At 45.9% G+C, this 27,482-nt stretch overlaps 1 protein-coding gene across 6 annotated transcripts in view; it reads right to left on the bottom strand.

The window, feature by feature from the left end:
* The window catches only part of KCNAB2 (potassium voltage-gated channel subfamily A regulatory beta subunit 2), a 1,347,681-nt gene that overhangs the window by 770,074 nt on the left and 550,125 nt on the right, over positions 1–27,482 (bottom strand). Inside the window, exon 1 of one of the 6 annotated variants that reach the window (XM_069610269.1) lies at positions 19,754–19,845. The exons of 4 other annotated variants lie outside the window; for them this stretch is intronic. In XM_069610269.1, the coding sequence (XP_069466370.1) occupies positions 19,754–19,777 (24 nt within the window). In that variant the 5' untranslated portion in view covers positions 19,778–19,845. Of the gene's footprint in view, positions 1–19,753; positions 19,846–27,482 lie in introns of those variants that run through there. One more of the 6 variants, XM_069610276.1, reaches the window with a different exon arrangement.

Raw genomic sequence — 27,482 nt, 5'->3', positions numbered from 1 at the left:
TAGAAGCTATTCACTCAGTTCCTGCCCCTCCCCGTCCAAAACAGCTCTTCATGGGAATTATTTCAGCTTGTTTTAATCAAGCATTACCATCAAACTTTGCAGTGTTTTCCCAGAGCAGCCGTATTAGGCAGAAACCTGTGCAGTTCCCTTAGGGACCACTGCAAAAAAGATTTAGGACTACAGGTGGTTGGCAGTAAACCCAATTGGTAGCAGTCTGTACCACCCATATTTACCTGGTAGCTGTGGTTGAGCAGTCAGACTTCTCTCAAGATGAGTTAGGCAGTATATAGAGTTTACACAATAGGTACAGAGATACAGTAGCACAAGCAAACACTGACCAGAGCTTTGGTGTAAAAGTATATAATTATTTATTTAAAGACACTTGTAAATTACACTAGCACAAAAAGAGTTAAGTAAATTCAACACACAGTCACTATTATATATATATACAACCCTAATTAATTATTAGACAAGTCTTAGTGAGAAACACCACTTATTTTGAGACAGAGGTGAGCGCTTAACATAAAATGCACTCTAATAAGGTATAGAAAAAGGGAGGGAAAAGGCAAAGTTATGAAAGCACACAATTTCAATACCTTTCAAAGAACCACAGTGAGGCAGGTTAGGCAAAGTCTACTGGAGAGCAAGGAAGTTCAAATGCCAGGCCCACTCTTAGAGAGAGCAAGCGAAATGTGTCCGGGATCACAGTGGGGTTATGCCCAAAGAGTCTTTGTAGATAGTTCACAAAAGATTGAGATCAAGTCAGGAAAAGTTAGTTAACAGGCCCCAGGCTAACCCAGGTTAGAAAGTCGAGGATTTACTGTCACCCTGAACGATCTGTCGCAAGGGAAGCCAGGCGGGACACAGTACCTGAAAATGGGAAGAATGCTACAGCGGGGGCAGTTGTTCCTGGCAGCAGTTGCAAGTCGGTGTTTCGTCCAGAGGAAGAGGAGGTCTCGACGTGGAAGAAAGCTGAAGGTCGTTGCACTGCCAGGGAAGAAACCAGCCACAGAGTTTCCCAGTTACAAGGTACTACCCTTTTCTTCGCGGTAGTGGTAAACCGTGGTATTCCGGTTGCCGGGTGCTTGGCACAGGCAAGGCGGCCACGAGATGGTCCAGGGAGGCGAAAAGACGGCAAACTGGTTATCCCCACCAGTCAAAGGAAGAAGACTCTCCGGACTGGAGATCTCCTCTGTCGTCGGGAAAAGTGGTGAGACGGTTCAGCAGGGCTCCGCCGGTGGTGTCGTCGTTGCAGGTCGGCTCGGCTTCTCTCTCCTCGGATTCTTTAGGTCCTGTGGCGACTTCTGAAGTTCCAGTCCCCAAAGCCTTGCTTTTATGCAGAAAACCCCCATTCATTCAGCCTAGCTGTCACTCAAACATGCTAAGTGGTGAGCCGGGTGCGACTTGAGTTGCCGAGGAAACTCAGTCCAGGGTGCCTAAACCCCCTCCCACACCCCCTGTGGTACCAAGACAGAGTGGCACCACTTTTCGAGGCTTCTGTAGAGAAGCCCACCAAAACGTGGAACAAAGGGCTCGACTTGGGTTGGAGTCACAGAAGCGAACACAAACGCCACTTTGGAACCAAGTTTCGGCAAAAAATACCAACCAGTGAATTTATATTAATTTAATAAACCGGCAGTATGTTCGAGGCTATTTTAAAACGTGGTAGCCTCGAACAATCTGAAAATCCCATAGGAATATATTTGCGGTCGAATATAAAAAGTAGTATCCACTGCCACCAGCCAAAACGCGGTCGTGGGGACTGGACAGTGCCCCCCTCAAACAACAGACCCCGGGGCAATCGAATTGCCCCGACCAGTACGTCCACAATATGATGTACTGGTTCTGTTCACAATTTAAGACTAGTAAAGCCAATGATGACTTGACATGCCCTGGGATACAGTAGTCAGTCCCAGGGTATGGAGTCTATGTTTGGGGGACGCTACGACACCCCTGGGTTACTGCACAAGGGTGCTGTGTAACCCACATATCAAAAACACATGAAGCCCTATGGGGTAAAGGACCCCATAGCCCATAGAACACATACAAAGTCAAAGGAATACCTCAAATCATGAATAAGAGTGGGAGAAAAAGAGTCTCACTCTTAGCAGGAGAAAAAAAATAAACCCCAAAAATCCAGCAAAGCTGCTGGGGGTCTCACTAGGTTTGGGAAATTAGCCTTAACAGAGAATTCTCCCTAACAAGCCGTCAAGAGTTAAGGACTTAATTGGAGCTGTAAACCCGCTAATGGTGTAATAAATACCTGTCTTAGACAGGTCTGCCTTCAGCCCCTATGTGTGGCCTTCACTGAATTCCTGTTCAAAACAGGCATTGGGAAAGCCAATAGTTTTGGGTTATGTATAAGTATTAGGCATTTGCCAGGCACACTGCTATTATATGCCCATGCCATGTAGCGCCATTTTGCTGCTACCATCACAGGGAACTGGGCTTGCACCAGTACCAGCTCACATACCGCCAGCCAGAAGAGGGATGGCCACCTGCATCGTGCCGCCCAAATGTATCATGATAAGTGACACCACCCTGCCCACCAAACACCACAGGTCAGCCTCTTATAACTTCCGAATAGAGCACTACTAACTACACACAGCACCTGTGGTACCTGAGAGCGCCACGAACTACACCTATGGATTCAACTACACACGGCTCCAGTGCTACCTGTAGAGCACTACTAACTACACATTTGGATTGCACCACACAGGCACCTGGGCTACTGCAGTGCTCCTTGAGCACCTACAGAGCTGACAACTGTATCTGTTAGTACCTTTTAAGTACGTGAGAGGATTATTGTATGAAGCCCAATAAAACCATCAGTGAACATACAGCTCTATAGAACAAATAGCAGTGTATATTAGGTCAACGTAATGCAAGCTTAGACGCAGACAGACCAGGTGTGCTCGGAATATGGAAACTGATTTCAGGGACCGACATCCCTGCAATACCCCCACTCACCTTTAGAAGGGTAAAGGATGACTTAGGAGGCGTTCTCCACCATGGACTCTACTCACCCTCTGCTCGCAGTCTGCCAGGCCGGCGCATGCCTCTTGTGGATGCTGCAGGGTCTGCTTGCAGCTTGCCCAACCTGGGTCCAGGGGCTGGGCCCAAGGTGTCCAGCACATGTTCCCGCACCTTGGCCAGGACGTGCTCGCGTACCCCCGGAGGCGTTGCAACAGCTATGTGCCCAGCCCATGGCCCGCACGATCACCCACAGGATGCATGCAGGACAGAAAATCTGGCAAAGGCGCAAAGCAAAATACAACTTTATTCACTGGGAGCGGGCCGGGCTGAAGCAGGCCGGGCTGAAGCAGCCCCGGCCCCGCCCCAGCGTGGCTGTTCCCAGTGTTTTGTAAAAAAATAGTAACACTGTCTGCTGGGCTGGGGCCATGGTGTTGCGGTAGTTGATTGAGGGCTGCCTGCAGCAGGCACTTAGTGAGCACGGTTGGCCCCCGGGCCTCTCTGATGCAGGCAGAGGCAATGGCATGCTGCATTCATCAAAGAGGAGGGCCGCAATTCTACAAAGGAAATCAATTAACCAAACCAGCCCAGGCGTGGGCTTCAGAAACCAGCCCCCCAGGGCCTCGCCCGCCATAAATGATTTCGGCCCGACCACGGGCCGAATGGCCGATGGGCCAAGCCGACCCTGGGGACAACTATATCTCTGAGTAAAATTCCTACCAGCTGAGAACACTTCTGAAGTTGACGGCTTACAAGTAAATAAAAGATAGTATCTCTTTCAGATAACGTGTGTGAGGGAAGAGAGTAATGGTGGGTGAACGTGCCAACCACCGGGCGGCAAATGGAGAGTGCCGCCCTTAGTAGGGGCACCCACCTAGCCGACACAGCAGGAAAGGATGAAACAAAGGAAGGACCAAGAGTTGGCCCTTATTCTCGGGAGGGGGTGGAAGCACGTCACGAGGGGGGCAACGCAGGGAGGGGGAACAGGACCAGGAGAGTTGGGGAACTGTATAAAGCCTTTGACCTCCCACAGGCACCCGCTTAGTCCTGCTCCCATCCTAGAGGAAATTTGATGAAAGTGTGTCGGTGGTCAAAGGAAACATGAGGTGAATATTTGAGGCTGGATTTAAGTTTGCAAATAGGGTAGGGGTTGTTAACTAGTGGGTCTTTCCTCTTCAATCTCTCTACTTGTGGTGTTCCCAAGGGGTTGAACCTCTCTCCCTGGCTTTTCAACGACTTAGCACCTCTTGACCACCGCATCGGTACTTTCTGTTCCAATTTTCAGTGTTATGCATATGACGCCCAGCTCTCTTTCAGGCTCCCCTCAGCCAACTCTTCTTCTCTCTACCAGACTGTCTGGATGCAATTCAGGAATGGTATGCCACCAACGACCTCTGCCTTAATGCCAGTAAGACTGATATCCTTCTCATTAGGACACCTTCTCCCTCCTTTCCTCTCTCTCTCTGGCCACCCGCTCTGGCCCCTCTTCCTGCTTCTTTCTGTGAGGGTAAGAACCTTGGTGTCATCTTATACTCGACCATCACCTTCTCTCCTCATATCCCTGATGTCTCTAAGAAGTCAAACTATCAGCTGCACCTCCTCAGAGGTATTCTTCCTTTTCTCACTTTCCCCAGAAGATCACTGTCTCCAGAGCTCTGGTCCTCCTCTGGACTACTGCAACAGCCTCTTTCTAAATCTGCCTTCCCCTAACTTCATCCTTTACTAGCTTATCCAGAACATTACTGCAAGACTTGTCCTTGGCCTCAAGCCCAGGGATTGTATCTCACCAGTCCTGAAATCCCTTCAATGGTTCCCCGTGGCTCAAGGATCAAGTTCAAGACCCTCTACATGGTCCACAAGGCTTGCTGTACCTTCAACTTTCTCTTCCTAAACATCTTCCTTCTTGAGCTCTCCGCTCATCCATCTCCAACTCTCTGAGGGCCAGACCATTCTCCAAGCAGAGAGTTGGGTGCAGATCTCTCCTCGGCTACGGCCTCCCTCTGGAACAGCCTCCCTGCCTCTCTCAAACTTGAGCAGAACCACCTTCAGTTCCGGAAGCAACTCAAGATCTTTCTTTTCGATTCCGCTTTCCCTCTTCCTCTACCCCGCTGACGTACCTAACCGCTCCGTGCCCTTGTCACCTGGATATACTCTGAACTCGGGCCCAGGCTCCTGCAGGTCCAGCTGCCCTTGCACCGCCTCTGGGCTTCCCCAGCACTTAAGGGTCTGTACCTGCAACCCTACATTCCCTCCTCTTTGCACTTATGAACCACTCGCTGGCTGCACTTTACCTGCACTTCTCCCTTCCCCTACCCCGGCACTTATCCCCTTACCTCTTACCCGCCCTTGCGCAATCTGAATGAAACAAGGCCCAGCAAGATCGTTGTTTTGTCCTCCCTTTGTTACCCCCCCCTTGTCTTGTCGTGCCTAGAAACACTTGTATAGAGGCACGTTATAAATGCCATACCATATGATATATCAGCTAAGTTTGTCTGTACGAGCCCAGTTGTCAACAAAAGACAAGGCACACTATAAAAGTTGGCTCCCAGTTCAGGCCCTTCCCCTCGCAACACCATTTGTATCTCTTCAGCCTGTCGAGATTCCAGTTAAAGGCTTAGCCCGGCAATGCTTCAGTCTCCCTGTCCAATCCCTACTGCTGCCTTCAGCCAGTCATCCCCATTGTTTCTTTAACCAGTATCGTTACCTGCCAGGCCATCCACCTTTGGTGAGTCTGAGGTCTGCTAGAGGCCTGAACGCTTGGCTGGTTGAAGAACACTATGCAAGCCCAACAAGGCATAAAATAAGTGGTATCACTGTAAGCGCTCAATAAAACATAAATATGAAAATACAAATACCTCTTAGTAATGTTTCTGATATTAGTCCGTCCTCCCAGATTTCTAATTTGAAAAATACATAATCCAGTGCCAGTTGTCCTCAGAACGTTTTTCAGCAACCAGGGAGTGCTATGTGGCTCTGCCCAACTCTAATTCGTGCCCATGATCGCAGACATATTATCATGGGCAATATTTATCAAACCACTGGTGCCCCATGACCCAGTGCAGTCTTTTCTCCTAGCACTCAGTAGCTAAGGTAATGCAGAAAAGCAAGAAGTGAAATTAGATATCCATCGTGCTGGTAGGATGGGATGGTGGTTAGTAATCTGCAGAAGGAGGGACTCATCCATCACATAGAACATCAAAGAGAGTTAAGTATACTGACTTCTAATGGATTTCTTTCTCCCACAGATTACAGATCTTGTACTCTGTAATACATGTGTGGAAATGAGCTAAAACATAGCGCCAGTGGGTGGCCATTTTGAACATTCACTTCCAAACCGCAATAAGAGTCTATGTTTATATGAGCTCAATTAGAAGGCAGACATGAATTCTGCAAAGGTTGCAATATTATATTATGAAACAGAGGAGCTCACTATGAAGGATAGTTGTTTTATTGTTTGCTTAAGGACGAGCCGAGAAGGGAGTCAGAGATGTGCAGGTGCATTGATAAGGTGTGCAGGGAACAAGCGTGCCCAGCTGGGTTTGTCTACTCTTTGCCTCCCATGCTTGCTGTCTGTCCTACGACCGGGGCAGTTTGCAACACATGAGGTGCAGGGATTTTTCCCCCATAAGAAGAGGTATCCTGATGAGGAGACAGAGAATTGGGACCTCGTGATGGTCTCGCTGAGAGGAGGGATGCTCTGCTCCAGACCCCGTTAGTACGTGTTATCTATCTGCCTACCTGCCTTGAGACAAGGTAGTGTTGGCGTGGCTGAGATGAAGGTTTCTCCTACAACTGCACTAACGGTGATGTAGAACCTTTGTAACTATCCTTGTTTGTTTGCTCATGTATAACCAATTGGATGTATTCCAATCATTTGTATGCTTATAATATGTGTGAATAAAGGGCCTATAAAGAGCCAATTATATTCCAATTGTTGGTTTTGGTGTGAATTATTGCCTTCCTGAGTCCAAGAACTTTTGATATGTGTAATATGGTGAGTAGTTCTGAGGTCACTACACGTATCCGAAAAACAAAACATATTCCCACAGCAGTACAGAAACCTGAAAGGGGGGATAGCGAGATACGACACCTACAAAACTGAAGAGCATCGCCCATCCAAAACAGGCATCCTGATCAGTCAAGGAATTCAGGCACTAGTGCATGGCAAACGCGTGTAAAGCGGCCTACGTAGCTGCCTGACACACGTTCCAAACAGGGGTACTTGTGTGCAGGGTAGAAATGGACACTAGACCTCTGATGGAGTGAGCTCTGAGACCTTTAGGCACGTCCTTCCAAGCCATTTCGTAGCAATCAGACACAGAGGAGAGTCCACCTCCAATGGCTCTGGTCACACAAGCATAGGCACGACCAATGAAGAGCTGGTCATCCTTTCTAAAGTACTGCATCCTTGAGGCATAGTAACTGTGAGACTGCGTGATATCCCACGGATGAAACCTCTCCTCCTCTTTGGATGAATGTGGTGGAGGGTACACAACATTAAATCTTCTGAGAAAAGATCAAAACATGACACGACCTTAGGGAGGAAGGATGAATGAAAAAACTATCAGAGTCTCTATTTCCTCTGAGAATACCAGGTAGTGATGCATGACCGAAAGAGTCTGGAGCTCCCTTAACTGCTGGAACGAATCTGATATGATTTCTCCAAGACACCTGGCCTGGGACCCTTCTCATGCGGTCATGGAAAAGCAGACGCCTTCTGATCCCGACCCGCGGGTTGGAGTACTGCACGAGGATCACATGCAGGGGGTGGGGGGCGGGGGGGAAGAGAGGGAGAAAGGCCAGCAAGACTGGGAAAAGCCACGGTTTAACTTTCCCTGTAATCCCACACTTTTGATGGCTGTTTGCCAAAAAGCCGAAGTCAAAAGAACTAACTTTGTTGTTGGGGATAACAAGTCCCATAATCCCATGAGTACTGGGACAAGGAAGGGGGCTGAAGATGCATGATGTGGCAGTAGTCAGGCAATTAAGCTCAACAGCCCACACCTGAAGGAATCTGGGGGTGGGGACTTAAAGGGCCCCCTCTGGTGCAGGCTGAGGGAGAGCTGGAACTGTGGCTGGAGTGAGCGCTACAGTAGCAGAAGTAGAAGGAAGAAGACACAGTGCTGGAAAACCAAACAGCAGTGGGAGAACCACAGGGGCCCAGCAACATGGATGCAGCAGATTTCACGTGCTTGTTCTGAGAGGGTCATGGTTTCCCAAACTCTGAAGTGCAGAGGCTGTGCATCGGAAGACGTGCAGGGAGGCTGTATTTCCCCATGTGAGCCTAATAGCCATGGTGGCTGAGCAGGAGCCGTGCTGGAGACAGGAAGTCTCAGGAGTGAGAGGGGCTCCGAAACCAAGTGGCTGGACCGAAGATACCTTCAACACAGAAGGGAGAGTGTCCTTATGAAACCAGAAGCGATACCTTCAACACAGAAGGGAGAGTGTCCTTAAGAAACCAGAAGCAGTAGGAGCTGTGCCCGAATTCGTAGGAGTTGAGCCATCCGCAGAAGTCGGCGAGTCAAACCTGGCGTTCTGATTCCATATGCGAGCGCTGCCAGCAACAGTATCTAGTTGAAATATTCACTTGCACACAAGTTAAAGCAGGCTGAAGTGTTTGTTGAAGTCTTTAAATAAAGGGACAATGGGAAAGCGACACTTGCGTGTGATCGAATAACTTACATATCACTGAAAAACCAACGTTACCCAGACATTGTTAAACCCTTTAAGCTTATAAATTCTGTTAAGAAGTGTCCGCTTGTCTTCTATTGTGCGCAGCTACTGGGAGGCTGAGGTTTGGGTGGAGGATGGAGCCCCACGACTGGAAAAGCAGGACCATCCTCATTGGAAGGCACCAATGAAGACATGTGACGTGTCCAGAATTTCCAGTTATCATGTTCTCCTGGCCCCTCCCAGAATGAGAGGTTCATAATAGACACATACTTTCGCAGTTTTCAAAGAACCGGTGGAATGGCAAAAACGCATAAAATGAGAGCAAAGTTCGATTTTACATCAAATGTGTCCCACAGAGACTTCCATGGGCAAATTTCCCTGGAGCAGAAAAACGTGCACTTTACGCTGGGGTTAAAGAGGCCCACTTGGGGAGGGTGGGGGGGCAAAAGGTCCAAGATCTTGTCCAGATCTCAAGGTTGCAAGGTTAAGGCAACCGCAATTATGCTTCTTTGCTGTCCAGAGCACTGAACCACAGTTCCATTGCTTCCCTGTACAGAAGCAGCAACTCCACATCACCTTGTTAGTTGAGGTAATGCATGGCCACTGAACTGTCTTTTGAGATCAGAACGCACTTACCCCACCACAAAGGGAAGGGATGCCCTCAGGGCCAGTCTGATGTCCGCAATTCCAGAAGATTGATGTGTGGCAGTGCACAGCAGCCTGCTAACCTCAAGATCATCTAGGTGAGCACCCAAGCCTTTCAATGCCAGTTCAGGCCGAGGGTGCTATAGACGCTCTCCCCTCAGTAGATCCACTTCCTGCGCCCACACAGAAGGTCCTGTGATACACCAACACCTCAGAAAGGTCTGACATGTATCGCTGATACTGGGACTTCTGTCAAAGAAGTAGTCACTGGAAAGGCCTCATGTGCAACCGAGCTTCAGGGACCATGAATATTCAGGTTCCCATAGGCCCACAAGACTCAAAGGCTGACGATGGCCAAACTCTGTGATTGGAAGAGGCAAGCCAGCTGAAGGATGGTCATCAACCTGATGAACTGGAATTACTGGGACAGGGCGGCTTGAACAAGCCAGTAATCCTGGTAGGGAAAGATGTAAACCTTGTCCATCCCAAGATGTGCGGCCAGCACAGCAACAGTTTGAGGAAGACCATGACAGAAGAGACAAGTCTTAAGGGTGAGACCCTGAACAGAAATGTGTGTTCTCAACCACGGATATCAGGTACTTCCTGTGCTTCAGATGGATCGGCATGAGGAAGTAGTCATCCTGAATGGCCAGTGACACAGCCAGTCCTACGATTTGAGGGCCTGGAGAATCTGTGCAAAGGAGACCGTTGTGAACTTGTGCCTGCACAATTCAGAAGCTTCAGATCCAGATGAGATGCAGGCCACAGTCCCCCTTTGGTGAAATAAAAGTACCAGTTCCTTCCATTCTCCATCAAAGGCACCAGTTATATTGCACTCTTCAGAAGAGGTTGCTTAACTTCTGCAGCAGGAAGGCATCTAGCTAGGAGGTGGAGAGCGAGGAGGAAAGTCCAAAGGAGGTTTAGTGAATGGGAGACAATATTCCTGTGAGACAACCTCCAAGGCCCATGGGTCATAAGGGATGTGCTGCCACTTTCTGGCGTACACGGACAATCTCCCCCTACAGAGATGAGGTGCGTAAAGTGCTATAAGAAGAAGTTTTGGACATGTAGTACCAGATGGTATGAAGGTCAAGCCAACTCCACTTCTCTGCGCTCTTCAGCTCCATTATTCTGGTGGGGAAAACTAGCTGGACTGGTTTGTTGGTGGGCGCCTGAGCTCTGCCATAGTGGGCAAAGGAGGGAAAGCTCTGAAAGGAATAACCCATGGAGCGAGAGGAGGTAGGCTTACTGTGTGTTGACAAGATGTAATGTATATTATGTTTCACATGCAAAATAAGGCAACAATTGAAAAGAAAATGTCACTTTGTTTCCATGGGTCACATTTATATTTCATTTAGGCCCAAGGCAGACCATTTTTGCTTGTTGTTGGGCAGACTTCACGAAGGACTCCCTCACTGTGGGCGGTTGGCCTTCTGGTCTGGAAAGAGAATTATTTTGAAGCTCTTGCCTCGCAGCTATTTACAACCTGCAGCCCACCAACTTCAAACAGAATGACAAATGGACTAGCCAGTGCGTGACTGGAATGTGGGGAGGAGCTGTGCAATCAATGGAAGATGACCCCTGAAATAAAAATATGAAAATAGAAGGTTTGCAGATCGAATGGTGGTCAACTTCAGGTAACCGGTCACATGCTGGCCAGGAATGGCGAATGGCCTTGAGTCAGGAAAGCTCTTGATTTACATACACCTGAAGATTTTCCATTAGTTTAAAATGTCTATCATAACCCCCAAGTTGCATTGCATTCATGTATCTGTCATTTTAAAGATAATATCCAGGTGATTTTTATGAAATAAAATGAATCCACCTGCGGGCTACGGAATTTTAATGGCAAGCTAAAATGTGTTTCTGGCTGCTGTGAGAAACCCGAGGGCATACTCCCATTTTCTCCCCTTGGATCTTCCTCTCGGGTGGCCAGGGAAAGCCCATCGCTTTTGGATCCCGACCCTGGCGGTGGATATGCGAGGGATGATCATCTGGGTTTAGGGGAGTGGGGAGAAAATGCCTTTAGGCGAGGCACGATATCCCCTTTCCCTTGTCAGAATACACCCTACCCTTCTCCTGCCTTTCTAGGTTATTGTCAATCTGTCCTCTTTCACACGCAAAAACTGTCCTACATTCAAATTCTTTTAAGACTGGGGCGAGGAAGATGCAACTGGGAATTATACACTCTTCCATTCATGCACACCACTTTAGTCCCAAGACGGGGAAGAGGACTATGGAGCACCACTATAAAGGTCTGGCATGTCCCACTAGTAAAGTTAACTATGGCCAGGTAAAGGACTTGCACCTGCAGCCAATTAAGAGGCTCCAGGTGTATAAAAGGAGAGACAGGCAAGAGCAGAAGAGAAACCCGCCTGGGAAGAATGAAACTGCAACCCGACGTGGAGCAGGTTGGAGAGGGGCTAGCGAAAAGGACGCTGAACGTTGCAGAGTGAGGATGGCCCAGAGGCCTGAACGGGCCCTAAAAAAGTAGAGAGCCCTGCAGTCTCCTGTGCCGTGTGTCCACAGCCCGAGCTGTGGGACATAGAAGTCTCCAGTGTGCTGCTTACTCCCGACAAGGGAAAGGGAAGCAAGAGAAAGCCAGAGAAGAAACTGAAGGCACCCCGGGGAGTGGCGGTACACCGTTGAGTGACAGAGGGAACACTCATGCCGGGGCACTCCAGGGGCTGGATTTGGGCAGAGGAAAATGCTGAATGAATGAAAACGTATAATGAATGGGTCTGGAGACCGAATAGAAGAAGTCTGAATACCGAACAAGCTGCACAGTACTTTTGAGATACAAACAGTATCATTGAATACTCAACTAAAAGAAATATATTTAAAGTATATGAAAACACGGCACGAGTGAAAAGAAAGTAATGTGAAATTATGAACAAAGTGAAAACCAGTGATAAGCACTTATGGAGTAAGTGAAAGCAAGAGATACATTGATGGGCAATGTTAAAGTACTAATAACATGAAAGCCTGTAATGAGCACTTATGGAATAATTAAAAAGCAATTGATGAGCACTTATGGACAATATGGAAGCAAGGCGGTGAAAAGGAATGAACACCATGAAGCAAGTTGTGTAAAAGTCGCGTTGTGGCAGAGTCAAGAGACTGCCAAGCAGAAACAGATTTGAAAGTGGACTAATGACGCAGCTTCAGAGCGAAAACTTGTGTTGGCAAGGAAGTCCAATGAGAACATGTGAATGTAACAAAGTGCCAAGGGTTATCAGAGGCGTGACCTGTAATGGATGGACCGCGTGGTCCAACAACTGCGCCTAAACACAGTAACCCCTACTGGGAAAGAACCAGAACCAAGGAAAGTTAAGATACCAAAGCTGTTTTGACTAACAAGTGTTGAAGTGATTAAAGAAAGGAGAACTATATGTGAACTGTTGAAAAGCCTAAAGGGTTAAAAAGTTGATTTGGAACCATTATTGAAAGCAGAGCGATTTAAACGGGCTGTGGTTTTCAAGCTGGGAAAGTTACCTTCTGGGGCACGGTAACCCAGAGACCTTTTGGAACTGTGTTTAACTTGGGAAGGGAATTCCAAGGCCTTTTTGTGGAACAGTGTTGAACTTGAGGAAGGGGAAGCTGAAAAGCTAGACAGGAGTTTGAAGAAGCTCGGAACTTTATGTTAGAACACTGCTTTTGTTGCGGACATCCCTACACATTGTACATATTTAGTTGTGAGGGCAAGTATAGGTTTTGGACACAGACTTTTGCGTTGAACTTAATGACACATAACTATCCTTAGTTTCTTTAGGTAGGGAAATTTCTCATTAGCATAGGGCAAGTTAGGCCTTACCCCATCCCGACAAAGAAATAAACCATTTTATTTTAGAAAAGTCAATCTGTTGTCTGTGTCTTACTTCATGATGCCTTCACAGTGCTCTGAAAATGTCCCGAATTTAAGAGTTGGCGAACTGGTGGTAGGTAAAATTACGGATATTGAGAGCAAATTGAATGTTTATAACCTTTATACTTTTTGTATAAACTGCGAAAAATTGACACACACTTGTGCAACATGGTGTGAGCATGACTGTTGATTTATTAAATCCACCATGATAAGCGGAAGATATGTATATCATGTTTACATGAAAAAAGGGGGGATTTAACATGGGAGTTGCCATATTTCTGTTCTAGACTCCTGAACCAATCCTTAGACAGGATGGGGTGGAGGTTGGAGAGGACTGTGAAGGACCAATCAAAGGCGTTAAGAATTCTTGCAGGGCAATGCCCAATATTGAACTATTGATGGTGTCATCACTGGTATATAAAGTGGATGCACAACAAGGGAAGGAGAGAGCTGCTAAAAATCGCCAAGAGGAGAGCTGCAAAAAGATTACCAAGAGTGACAGCTGCCCAAAATTAACAAAGGAGACTACTGAAAATGTCATCGGAGGGAAACATTGGAAGGGCTGAAGATTTCTATTGCTGGGGAGACTAGAAAAGCAAAGGCTGTGATACTTCACTGGAGCCACTGGAGCCAGAGAGATAGAAGTGCTGTGGGATCCAAGTGACTGAAGTTCTGGCTAGAATCCTGTTTTTCCCCTACGAGCGAAACGACTCAGTCCCTGAGCGTCAAGCCCAGTAATTTCCAAAAGTAAGTAGATCGTCCAACAAATAGTCAGCAGGGGATCTATTTAATTAACCCATTTCCTTTCATCAGTGGGCTCTTTTCCATTAGTGGGTGGGGGCAAGCAGTGTAGATCCTTAGCATATTTGGCTGAATATAATGTAATTAATTCCCATTTAGAAAAACACTCAAGGGTGATTTTTGTTAACATTCGAAATTAACAAAGCTCATTTCCAGTGTACACCAACAACTATAGCCTGTAATTTAATTGGGTAATGCCCTTTGTCCGGTTGACTGCAATTTCTTTAAGGAAGAGGGGTGTCCTTGTCCCAAAACTAGAACAATCCCTGAACAGCCAACTTCCCCAACATAGGCCTTTAAGTGGAGAGGGTCTGAAAATCCAAAATACCTAAATCATACCAATGTTTACTGTCCAACTTCCCCAACACATGCCTTTAAGTGGAGGTGGGTGAGGGGGGGTCTCAAAATCCTAAATTCCTAATTATCACCAATGTTTCTGTACAACTTCCCCCCCACATAGGCCTTTAGGTGAGGGGGGGGTCTGAAAAACAGACTCCTAGACTGTCCCCCACTCCCTAGACCTGGTGTTTGAATAGAAGGGTGCTGCATGCAATTGATGCTTGGGTTTTTGGGGCTGGGGTCAAAGTGCTTGCAAAAGTGAGACCCTATGTATCCAACATTGGAAACTAAACTGCTAGCCTTCAGAGTGCAGAAAAATCGAAATTGCACAGCACTGCATATGCAAATAGATTTTTTAGCATTGACCAGTGTTGATTATTCCTTGAATTGGAATCTGTATAAAGTAACATTGTGATTTGGGTTTTCCCAACCAGCTTGTGTGATTTATTTATGCAAAAAGAGGTTTAATTGTGAGCCACAAAGAAGGTGGTGTGTGCAGTTTTAGTGTGATCTTCATAACGTGCAATTCAAATAAATATAAATATATTTTCTGTACACCGGCCTGGTTCTTGGGTCATTGGTGGCACAGGGGGAGGGACCAAAGGGGCATTATAGAAGTCTGAAATAGGGCTGAACAAAGAATCTGTGAAACAGTGTGTGCGATACCTTGATTGGGGAGGGAAGGAACTCCCCGTGTTGAGGGTGGCCTGTCAAACTGTTGCAACATCCATGAATGCCTGCAGATGACCGAGCCTGTTCCCTTGGCTCTCGCCACACAGTCCATGTCCAGGCATGAATGGTGTATCTGTTGGACCACCAATTTCCCCATCATCGGTAAGGGAAGTAAAGCCATATCTCATCTCGAGCATGAAGGGACGGTTCTCTGCCTCCCAGGCTACAGTTCACATAGATTGGGTGTACTCTGAGCGCAGGTGGTGTTCACTACCCACAAGGCCAGGTTGCCAAAAGCAAACACCTTGTAGCCAACAGCAGCTACCTTCTTGGTTTCCCTATCTATGGGAAGGAATGGAAACATGGCCCACTTCGAGCCCACTATTGGGGCCTGAACGTCAAGACTTTCACTATTGGGGTGTGTGGATAGGAAGCCTTGATCCTTGAGGATTGTTGTGGAGGCTTGTTTTAAACACACAGTCAAACATTGGGGCAGCCAATGGGATTAAAAGTCAGAAGTGTCTCCAGTTCAGAATGTCAATGAGTTCAAACGGTAGCATAGGCTTTGCTGGAGCCCACAGCCATGTGGTATAAATTACCTTAGCAATGGTGCGTTGGAAAGTCTCATGAGGCTTGCCACTTGGAGAGGCCTGCATGAAGTCTAGTTCTGGGGAGGAGATCTGCCCACTGGCTCCCAAACATCAGAAGCCAAGTATTTGAGAACAGCCTATTCGAAAATTCCTCTGGAAAATCCTCCACCGCTCCTGAACCGAAGGGTTCCATTGCATAAGGGACAGCACCGTCCTCATCAGTAATAATCTGCCCCATTTTAGCAAACCAGTGGGCCCTCAGAGCCAAATAAGTTCTGATGTGGTGTCGACGCCAAAGCTAAGGAAGTCTGCACCATGGCAACTGAGCCCAAAGGTGGAACCAACTGGCGCTGCAGGAGAGCAGTATCTGTTGTAGGTGTCAGACCTGAAACAGCAGGCAGCAGTTGCGGTCCGGAGAGGGGCACTTTCCCACTTGCCCAAGCAAGGTGTTCATTTGCTCCACCACCGGCACTGAAGTTTCCAGGGCCTTAGCAAAACGTCCAGCATCTGTTGCCTGTATTCCTCCCAATCCTCCGGTTTAGAGGAGCAAGTGGGGAATGGTACCTTTCAAGGGTGGGGATTCGTCAGAAGATTCTTCATTATCCCTGAAAAAGTAGTAACTATTCTTTTCACAGGATGAGGAGGAAGAATGTCATCCAGAACATTTGCTGAACGAGCAAGATCTCTCGGGCTTAGATACACTTGTGTACAGGTTGCGTTATAAATGTCATCATGCTTCTTCTCTTTCTGGACAGCATTATATGAACTGGAAGTCAATGCTAGTCTTCCCTCCAGCGGAGTTCCTGCCCAGTATTCTCAAATGATCGGCCCTTCCTGGGGGTGGGCTCTGAGGCAGGAGAGTCAAGGGCTTGTGCTTCCTCCCCTTAAGGAGGAAGGTGTACAGTTTAACAACACGCTACCAGAGGTCCTTTCAATGCATGGACTGGCACGAAGCACAGTCTTCCACATTGCGTTGCTCCTCCAGTTTGTAAAGACGAACCATGTGGGGGTTTGTTAATGAACATCTGTCTATAGCAGGACTTGAAGCCCACCTTGGAATACAGCGTGACTAAGTATTTCTCAGACAAAGCTAGTGGGATTCCTGCGCAGTGTACTGGGCACACAGAAAAAGGGAACTGAGGTTATGGGGCGTTAATGACTACACATCTACCTCCCCTGGCGTCGCATAGGCAGTCAAAGGTGCACATTGAAGTCTAGCAGGGCAGACGTGGACCTGCATGCAATCCCCTGCTGCCGGAAAATGCATCCGAGGACAGGTGCGCTGGAAGAAATACCTCTAAAATGTGGAATCAGTGGGAGGAGGGAATCCATAAGAAATTTAAATGAACGAAAAGAATGTTTAGTCTTGACCATGAGAGATCTTGATGGGGAGGTGAATCGGAACTCTATGAAGGGTAACTAGAAATGCGCATTACTGTACAGTCAGTGTTCACCTTTTAAGAGTTTGCTTAGCTTGTGCAGATTACTTTTTTGTATCCTCCACTTGGAAAACGGATGAGGCAAACAAACTCTATGCAAATGAAGAGGTCATAGGACCCATCCCTGAAGGGTTTTTTGTATCCCTGGGGCAGCAGACTGCTTTGCTGATTTCTACTGAACTTCTGGCATTTTTTGCTTGCTTCAGTGAAACAAGCATCAGGGGGTCTGGAGGCATATAACATTCCTGCTGTTTTGCCATATTGCAATCAACTGAAAATCAAAATATAATCTGGCTTAGTCACGTCCATCTTCTGAAGCGGTCTCCGTGCAAGTTTTATTCCGGAGACTTGTGGCTAATGCCAGAAGCCCATCAGCGTTTCCCCGGCCAACGGCATATTTGCCTTCCAATTTGTAACCTTCAAGAGCTTCAAGATATCAGATAATTGATTTTGTCTAATGTTCCTTTTTCCCTGGGAATGCACTTGGGTTTCAACCACATCGATTTACACAAACTGCAACGCGCCCCTTTGCATCTGAGAATATGTTTAACCTGATTTCATCCTGGTCCCTTCATTTCCCCTCCAGTGTAATCTGTTTAGAGCAGCACTCTGGGCATGAGGCCTGATGGTCAATGAGGAAAATAAACGCCGATCCAGGACTTAAGGAACCTGGTTTAACAGTATATTTGGAGCAGATATCTGCAAAAGCTACAAAATCCGTATAAAACTGACATTCAAAAAGCTTCTAACAAATTGATGCCGAGATTCCATGAGTTTGGAGCTGCACGTGCGAAGCAAAGACCACAGCAAGACCCGATGTCTGGCGAAAGATACCAATATCCACAGGAAGACTGGAGGCAGTACGGTGGGCACCGGTCAACCGCCCTTTTATTGGGATATCATGATTCTGCTAATCCAGCATACAGTTGGGGAAAATAGCAAGGAACTGTTTAATAATCGCACATCTACTTCTGAATAAGGTAAGTGCAGTAGCTGACAAAATATATACTGCATTTTTGGGAATGCAAGAATCGGCACTGCAGTTGCACCACCAGACCAATGTCTATCTGCAGAATACACACTGCACAACCCTGGGGAAGACTATGTGCTGGATAAGGGGCTACCCTTCCTAGGATACAGTGAGCCCTGCCCTTTGAGAGAGCCCACCCAGGCATGAGATCGCTTTGGAATACACAGAGTGCCCTGTCCTACATTAGAGACTGACTGCCTTAGGATACAGTGTCCCTCGTCGTGGGTAACGTGACTGCTCTGGGTAATCAAATGACCTGCATTAGGATAGAGACTGGCGCAGACTGCGCTGACCTGGCATAGAGGCTGCCCCACCCTGCCTTTCCGACAAAGTATATTGGTCTTGTTAATGCCTTGCGCCAAGTCATCCCTCCGATAATCGCCCTGTGCCCTTTGGCATTACTGCGCCTTCACCCAATGCAGGGTGCACCATACCTTCAGTAGCCACCCCATGATCTGTACCCCCCTTAAACTGCAGGGGGCATAGCCTCACCCAACACTGGAGACAAAAAATGAGTCGATGGATGATGATGATCTAAGAAGCAGAATCCCTGGCCAGACCGTGTCCTCCTGAGGGAACCTATCTGAGGGAACCTATGAAAGGGAGCACTCTACTTGTCTTGTAGGGCTGTTCTGCTCAAACTTAAATCAGTTAAATGTTGTCAAAACGGCAGCTTTGTAGACTATCACCTGTGACAGTATTAATGCAGGAATACTTTAGATTCGAACACATCTACTAAACAGTATTATCCATGCAAAATAAGTCGAAAACGAAAATCCTTTTTTGTTCATAAAAATATCTGAAAACCTATTTAACAGATATAGTCAAATCTAAGAGCATGGCAAGATATTGTTGTGTATGAACATTCCAAAGTATGCATTTTTTGCTTAAACATAGACACTTTAATTTACTGTATTGTTTAACTCGGTTTGGAACTATTTCACAAACAAGGTATGTGTACGTGCGCCTGCTCTACAGTGGTTGGGACATAGCAGTCCTGTGAAAATGTCAGCTTGGCCAGTAACCATTTAGTACCTTGCAATAGAAATGTTTAAGAACGGCCAAATGACTATGCTCGTAGAGAGGGGTTTAAAAGGTGGGGCGAACAGGAGGAGATCATTAACGCAAGCAGGGAGCGCAAGCATGTAAAAAACGTGCAAAATGAGCATGCAATAAATTGGCGATATTGCAGGTACATTACAAGATGATACACAGACAAAAGGCAAAACGAAGACGAAATGCGTAGTCCGCGTTGCAACACATGAACAGCAGGTTTAAAAGCGACCTCTATACATGACTGCACTTTACATATATGTTATCAGTAAGCAACACTTCTTGTACCATATTTGGGAGGGTTTTGGTGCATAAGCCACAAAAGTCCAGCCCATGCAATGTATTGGTTATTGGACTTATCAATGCTCTACTAAAAGGGTTTTTAAATCATTATAGCTTTACACAAGACTGCATTCAAAAGGGCGTCACAAGCGCCACATGTGATTATACCGGACGCTGCGTCAATACAAGCATTTGCAATCTCTGAAACCAACCACCACCAACTAAGCCCTCTTCACGACTGATCTCTCACACACAAATCCAAATCGGGCTTCAAAACAAAAAGAACACTAAAAAAACAAACACCACAACCCCTTACAAAAGTATCCGCGCCTCATGTCTAAGTGAAAGTCGCTGGCAACCCCAAATCCCCGCACCCGACTGGTTAACTCACCCGGGGTCTTGGAATCCTCCTCATTAAAATAAAACGAGCCAAGACGTTCTGGTTTATTAAGGCTGGGCGCAAAGATGTACAAGATATAGGCGCGGATGTCTCCCCTCAATGGGAGTGTCAGCAGGAACGTCAAAAGCAATTGGTTGGTACAATGGGTCCCTGTGGGATAGGGTTTTCTAACAGGAATGCATTAGCACTATTAGGAGGTTCTCTTCTAAGCAAACAGAAGTTAAATTATTCACGACCTTGCTGTTCTTTAAAAGCCTACGCATGCACACTTTCCATATGGATTTTGGCGCCATTTACGTTTCATACTGCAGATGCGGGTCTTTCATGACTGAAAGATCAACAATAGGCAACAGCAGCGTCCGAGCATGGGAATGTTTCATCTCTCTGCCCCGAGAACCAACACGCAATCGCGTCGCAGTACAAAGGAAAACCTCCAACTTTTTCAAGTTCATCCAGGGACGTTCACCAAATCAAATACAGAAAAAAAAATGTGGTTTCACCGAAAACGAGCAGAATCAACGAGCTGGCGATTCTGTCCCTGCATCAGAGCAGTTGCGCGAGTTAAAACAATTGCGGAAAGCTGCAACTGTTACATTGGGGCGTTGCCATGTGTGACTAAACACACGTTCCTAAGTATGCACGTGTTCTGCTGCTGTGTGGTGTTTCTTTGCCTTCAAGCTGTTCTTGGTATTTGTGAAGATATTCATTTGTATATGTTCTCTTTTTTTTTGCATCAGTCACCCTCAACTTCATTTTGCCTGCATTATCTGTCGATTTTGTCCTCACGCTTCTCTTGTCCTGCCCCTCGCTTCTTGGTCTCCCCAGCTATGCCCTCTCTCAGGGTCACCCCTTCACCCGACACCTCGTTTCCATCTCCCACACGCCCATGCTGCACTTAATTACTTCTTTTCTTGCCTGGCTTAACTTTTGTGATTTCGGTTGTATTCAAATCAGTGGTGGAAGTGGAAATTACGAACTAGTGGTAGTTTGGCTACACTTTAAAGGAGTGGGATGAGGATTGGGCTTCGATGTGGTGGAGAGGAGGGATAGTGTGGGCTGCAACTTTGGTTTGCAATGTTCATTGGCACTTGTTGCATTGTCACCAAATTACACACTGAATGGAATTTTTTAAAAAAGCTCCCTCGATTCATCCCCAACAGAAATAACAATAAAATATATTAACATCTGATCCAACTGTGCACGAAAATTAAACAAGATACTATTTGACATCTCTTTGGAACATGTTTATTAACGTTATCTGCGAGTAATCATTTACATTAAAACACAATTACAAACATTGCTTAAACATTGAAATTGGCATTCAATTAGAACTGCATAGGGCTCTAAACAGTGTCAATAGGTATGCCATCCACGTTCCTATGTGCATAGCACGCCACCAACTATAACAGGTGACGGTTTAATGTTTATTGCAAATTATTACTGTACTTTCTTCTCATAATAAATTATTATTTATAAAAAGCAGTAATTGTGCAAAAAAGAAATGCAATGCTTTGGGCAAGCCCATTCCCATACCTTAAACTTAATACACTTTGAAGTTGGCAATAAACATCTGGTTGCAGTTGAATACAGGCACTGGCAAAGAGGTTTTTGTATAGGTGTGGGATAGGCAATTGCCAGGTACTGCAATAGCGGTACTGCCTGGCCATAATATAGCAACAGCTGGGCAATGGCGTGATTACCTAAGCATATGATGAGAGTTCCTTGCATATTTATAATACCAATACACAAGCCAAAACGGTTTACTTTGTCAATGCTTCTTTAAACAGGACCTCAGCATAAGGACTAGAAATAAATCAAGTGGCTGAAGGCACACTTGTTAAGGCATTTGTATTACACCAGTAGCACAATTGCAGCTGCAAATAGGCCATTCACTCTCAGACTATTTAGAAATAGCATTGACTGGCAAAAGTTTGATCTTACTGCTTGATAGAACCAGCTGCAAGAGATCCCAGGAGGATGTGTTGTGGGCGGGATAGGGCTGCTGGTGGGGGGGGGAATGGCCATAGGAATTGACATGGCCAGGGCAATCAACGGTTGGTTAAATAACCAAAATCATCCCCAAAGCTGATCTCTTATCTCACTGCTAGCTGTTATCCAGTGCAGTAGTTTTGGCTCAAGGGCCACCTAAGAGCCAAAACTACAAATGGACTGAAATAAAACTAAGGTAAAAACAAAGCGCTCAGTGGGCCCTCTAGTCCTTGGCTGCTCTGGTGAGTGACTCTACTCTGGTCCTTCGCTCCCTTTAATTTACTGCTTGGGTGATTTGCTCCTCTGGTCCATGGCTCCCTGGCGAGTCACAGATAGAAGCAGTTGCTTCCTAAAGTGCTCTTTGAAACCCTCAAAGTCCCATGCTTGCTTATTGGATGCGTGAAATCAAATTCGGCACGCAATGTAGAAAGATATGGTAACAATAATCACTTAAAATCATTCTACCTTCCACCCTCACTGACAATAACAAATTGCGACACAAAACCGGTCCACCGAAACACAGTTTACACAATAGAAAATACACCATCTGAAGGCATGTGTCTGAACTAAATTTCCCTAAACACCAAACTAAGCCACAACAGATACACCAACACAACTCCCTGCACTACTCAAGTGCCACTCTGACAGACACACAAAAAACGACACAGACATCGTAGTAACTTGTAGTGCACAAGAACACCCTTCTCCAGACAGCTCACAAAACATCCAAAACGTATACAACATGGAGAGTCCTCTTTTCAGATCTGCACATATGAGCATTAAAAAAAAACACCTTTGCCATCTTCCCCTGCTACTGCATTAGTCACCTACCCTAAACTCTGGAAGATCTTGAAGCTCATAGAAACTGTGAAAATGGCAGAAGGTTGCTATAAAAGACATAATAAAAGCATACAAAAGCGTAACAGTGTTTCACTCATTCTTTTGCGGAGTAGTCTGGACGAACCTAGCAACTTCTGCGACTAGCAGTAACAAGGAAATAAATTAATGTTGGTTCTGCCACAGTTAATACGCTAGACTAGAATTTCTGGTGAACGGACTAGCTGGTGAGACAGATCTTCATGTCATTTCAAGTGGCATGGGACTAAGGAAGGGCCAGTGCACCAATAATGCAATTATAGTTGATGTCTTGGGGGCTACGAACAGAGGAGCACGTGAACACGATTTTGCCCCTAAAGCCATTAAATGTGCACCTTCGTAAGGGTGTCCGTCTTCAAATAGTGCAAACTTAGTACTTTTTAAGGACTACGATGTACGCAGTCAATCAGTGAGATTGCATTATTTGTGCAGTATCACAGACTTAGGCTAAACAGGGACGCAGATATTTTATCCCCTTCTGCAATTTTGGAACGTATACCTTTGCAAGCTTTACTTCGTACAAATATTTAAGTTTTGGATTGCAAGGCCTACAAGAATACTGTCGTATAGATTTTACTTGCAAAATACACATTTTGCAAAGCAAATTGAGAACATAAACCCTTATAGAGGCACGTTAAGCCAAAAGAATATAATTGTAGCTTTATTTTACACATCCTGAATGGAAAAATACAAGTCTCAGAATGCAAAATAATCCAAGCTTGAAAAATCTACTTAACAGCACTATAGTTTTAGAACTTTAAGACACACACTAAAAGAATCAGAATTAACTATTAGGTGGGTTGATTCTTTGTCACAACCGCCCAGCTCGTTGTTATGCATGATGTTAAAAACATTTGACCATAGACAAAGCAAACTCATTTTTTGCATGTCAAGCTAGTGGAGATGGATGTAAACAGAAGGGATCACTGTCACATATTTGTAAAGTAACAGGTGCTAAGTGGGGTCTTTCAGTTGGAAATGTCCCATCTTGCATAAGACAGGTTCTGTTGTTAATAACAAAAGAAAATGTCTAAGCACGTCGTTGTGGTGATGGCTGCAGGCAGAGCCATGGAAACTGTGGGCCTAATTCACAGAATATCTAGCACAAAGCAAAGCAAAGTACTCATTGCACCGCTATTTCTCAGAGCTTTTTCCAATGGGGTTTTGCCATCATAAAACGCTTCTGTGAATTAGGCCCCAAGTCTGTGCTACTAGTGTGGATTCAGTACTTTTTTTGCAAATTAGGCCCATTTAGCATGGTGCAAAGAGTACTTTTGCAGGGTAAAGTCACTTTGCTTCTCTCTGGATTAGGCTTGGTGCAAAGTGTATTTCTGCAGTGCAAAGTCACTTTGCTCCATGCTAAACCTTCTGTGAATTAGGCCCTGTGTGTGTCTAGACCAAACTGCGACTGTGCTTGACCCGAGCCAAGCCGATTCTATATTTGAATTGGGTGTGTCTCACTTTAAAATACATCATTTTATTTATTGAGAATTTGTATGGCGTCTATACAGCAAGAAGTGTTTCCAGGCACCAATTAGCTAGTAGTGCGCTGTACTAATGCTGTATATTACACATACCAAGGCCCGTTTCTTGGTCCGGGCGAAGCGGGCAGCTGCCCGGGGCGCAATTGCCCTGGTCCCTGGAGGGGATGAAATCCCCTAGTTTGTGGGGCAGCGCGATTGCCATGGTCAGAGTTCAGCAGCACACTAGCGCCGTAGCAGGTGCTGCCGCTGACTCTTCTGACTGTAATGTCACGTAGTACACAAGTACTACGTGACATTACGGAAGTCAGAGGCTCCCTCTGGCCACTTTCGCGCCACTAGGGGTGGGGGCACAAAAGAGCGCCTTTCCTGATGGCCGTCCGCCTTTGGAATCCTGCAGGACTCACACGGTGGAACCAAGACGGGTGCTTTCGGTTCAGAGTTCCTGGCTTCCCGGACCCTGACAAGCAAGAAAATCCCTGACTCGTCATCAGAAAGATGATAGGTACAGCCCGATGTTTCTTTCAACCCCCAAAGAATGCCGAACGCTATAACTGTGCATAGCGTTCAGCATTCCTTGGGACGTATTTCATGCTTTATTTACTACTGACAATTTTGCTAAACCCCTTCCGTTTTTGTTGTGGCTGTTACGTACCACTGTAAACCCAGCTGATGTAGCTCCATTAAGCTCGGTGAATAAGCCCATGTGTGTTAAAAAATATGTCCACGTGTTTCCTAAGTGAAAAAAATAGACTTGACAGCCGTATCAACAACCTCTTAGCCCAAGTCTCTCCAAATTCTTATTTTGTAGCCTTCGAACGAATCAACCTCCCTCGAAAAACGGCAAAAATGCTCTCAAATTTTTAATAATTGAACTTGAGGTTGCGCAGCTCAAAAGTTGCTTAATGCACTGTAAATCAATTTCAGTCTTCCGCCCCGTCCCCGCCACTCGTATCTGGCTTATGCATTAACAGCACACAGGATGGCTTTCCACTGTTGTACTTTCCTCGGTAATGTTAATGATCACTGATAAGCACCGTGGTGCACCTGCGCTCCCCATTACCCTTTCAATCACACAGGGCAGAGTACAATAGGCCATGAACAGGGGTGTCTGGAAAAGAAAACGTCTGGGGGCCCCCCCATGGCCGATATCCGGGGTACTCCGTCTGCCTAGTGTACCTCAGCAATATCAGTGCACTCATGTGGCCCAGTTGAAGGTTTTTAAATGCAAAGGGCAGCGAAAAAATGTATACATGCTATTTTTGCACAGAAGCAGCATTTACATTTTTATATCCCCACTGGCCCATCCACACATCAGGCCAGCTTGCTCCAACTGTGTATGGCCCTCATTAATGGAGCATGCAATTGCAGCATTGTTCACACAATTTTGCAGCTGAAAACACGTGCGAGTAGCATGCAGTTCTGCAATGTAAGACTGAACCAAGGTGCACTACATTGTGAGAGGTCAATTCTTAGTCTGACACCCTGTTATGGACTGGGGTACCTGGGTGTCATTTGTTTAGCAGTGATTTGTTGACTTTGGGTAGGAGTTCCTTAATGGTGTAGTTTGGGAGTGGCACGTGGTGTGCAGTGGGGCTGGCGCACGGGGTGCGGTGGGAGTGGCACGCTGGGTGGGGGGCGCATTCCTAGTGTTTCGACCTGGGCACCAAATGGACTAGAAACTGCCCTGCACATACCCCTCCATATCGCTCATCTCTGGTTTTCTTCCAATCGCCTGCTTTTATAATCTTTGTGCGTTTATCACGTGCGAAGCTGTATCATCGCCTTTCCTTACCTTTTAACCCCCGGAATGACCATCCCCTCTACGCCTCATCCTTTTAACTTTCGCACCTCACTTAAAGCTCGTGCTCACCTGCATTACAACCCCAAAGCTCCCTGGGGGAAAGCACTGAATACACTTAAATAAAGAGCATTAAATTGCATTATAACCACAGGGCAAGAAAGAACACCTTTTGAACAAAACAGTTAATAGTACACCTTCCGTTTTACGTGCTTCCACTAAAGGCATTTCCACATGCAGGATGGCATCTGAACAGTCAGGAACACACGATTTCACAGTGCTGCTGAGGATTCTGGGAAAAACGCCAGAGCGGTATGAGCCAGTCCATTCTTCTACATTTCTCACGGATCACGTTTTAAAGCCACTGTAAGCCATTTTTTGTTTCGAATTTCCCATATAACCCATTGAAGATTTTCCAGACAATTGCTCACATCAGTTCACACCAGTTCTAAAATATGCACAAATAGCAATGATAATTGGCGCAGAGAAGGAGACAAATCACAGTAACTGCTTGAGTGTAAGTGCAATTTTGCACGGTATAAGCACCAGGGCAACAATTGCCCTGCAGCAACAAAAAAAACAATTTCGTATTAGCATTAGGGTAAAGTTAAAAAATGAGTGTAGTCGTATCATTAAAAAAACTACATTTCATCACACTGCAAATACAATTCAGTAAAAATGCATATGATATGGAAACCCACCTAAAGCACTTACAAGTTTAAACTAGGCAATTAAATGGTCCAACAAGTCTAGAAATAATCTGTATAAGTTTATACATGACATTCGTTTCGCTTGTATACACATATAGTCTATTATATGATCTATGAAACAGAAACTCTCGTAGTAAAGACTACCCTCCAGACATAATTTTCGTCGTATTTCAAGGCCAGGCATAGAATTTGTGATTACATATTTTTTTAAACAACCTACATCGTCGTGTCCAGACTATGCACCCTCCATTTTAAACACTGGAAATAAATTCAAGAGAATTGTAAAAATATTATTTTTTTATTGCAATTTACACACAAGGCGGTGGTCTCCCTGGTTGATAGTATTCCAAGTTTGTAGGTCTGTACTCTTTCTTTCTGTGAGCTTCTCCATCTAGATTCACCACTATCAGTGCCATGCCCGGGTGAAACCACAACCCTTCCTGGCCCCACTCTAATCATCTCAAAGACAACAAGTAACAATGCTGCTCTCTGGAAGCTGAGTGGTCTTAAGCATCATCCAAGTACACATCCTCCCTTCAAGCAGTCCTGACAAATTGACATAAATCCCTCTTTTTAAGTCGGGAGGACTTCCTTGCCATTGCAGCTCCATTGAATTTCAACCAAAGAAATTGCTCTCGACCATCCAAAGCTTTCTCAAACTACCTGCATTGGCTCTCCCATCCATCCTTGCCAGAGACAACGTGATAACCTCAAAACCTCCATTCAAATCCTGATCACCCAATTAAGCATCCAGGCAAAATCTAAATCTACATTCACCCACTAGATGCCCCCAATCCTCTCTCTCTGCTTTTTTTGTTGTTATTGTTGTAAACTCTGTTTATTGAAAGGTTTTGCTGCACAAA

Source organism: Ambystoma mexicanum, chromosome 8, assembly GCF_040938575.1.
Source record: "Ambystoma mexicanum isolate Mex_15411 chromosome 8, UKY_AmexF1_1, whole genome shotgun sequence".
In the NCBI taxonomy this organism is placed as follows: Eukaryota; Metazoa; Chordata; class Amphibia; order Caudata; family Ambystomatidae; genus Ambystoma; species Ambystoma mexicanum.
Note: the sequence above shows the minus strand (reverse complement) of the source record. Positions and strands in the feature narration are given on the sequence as shown.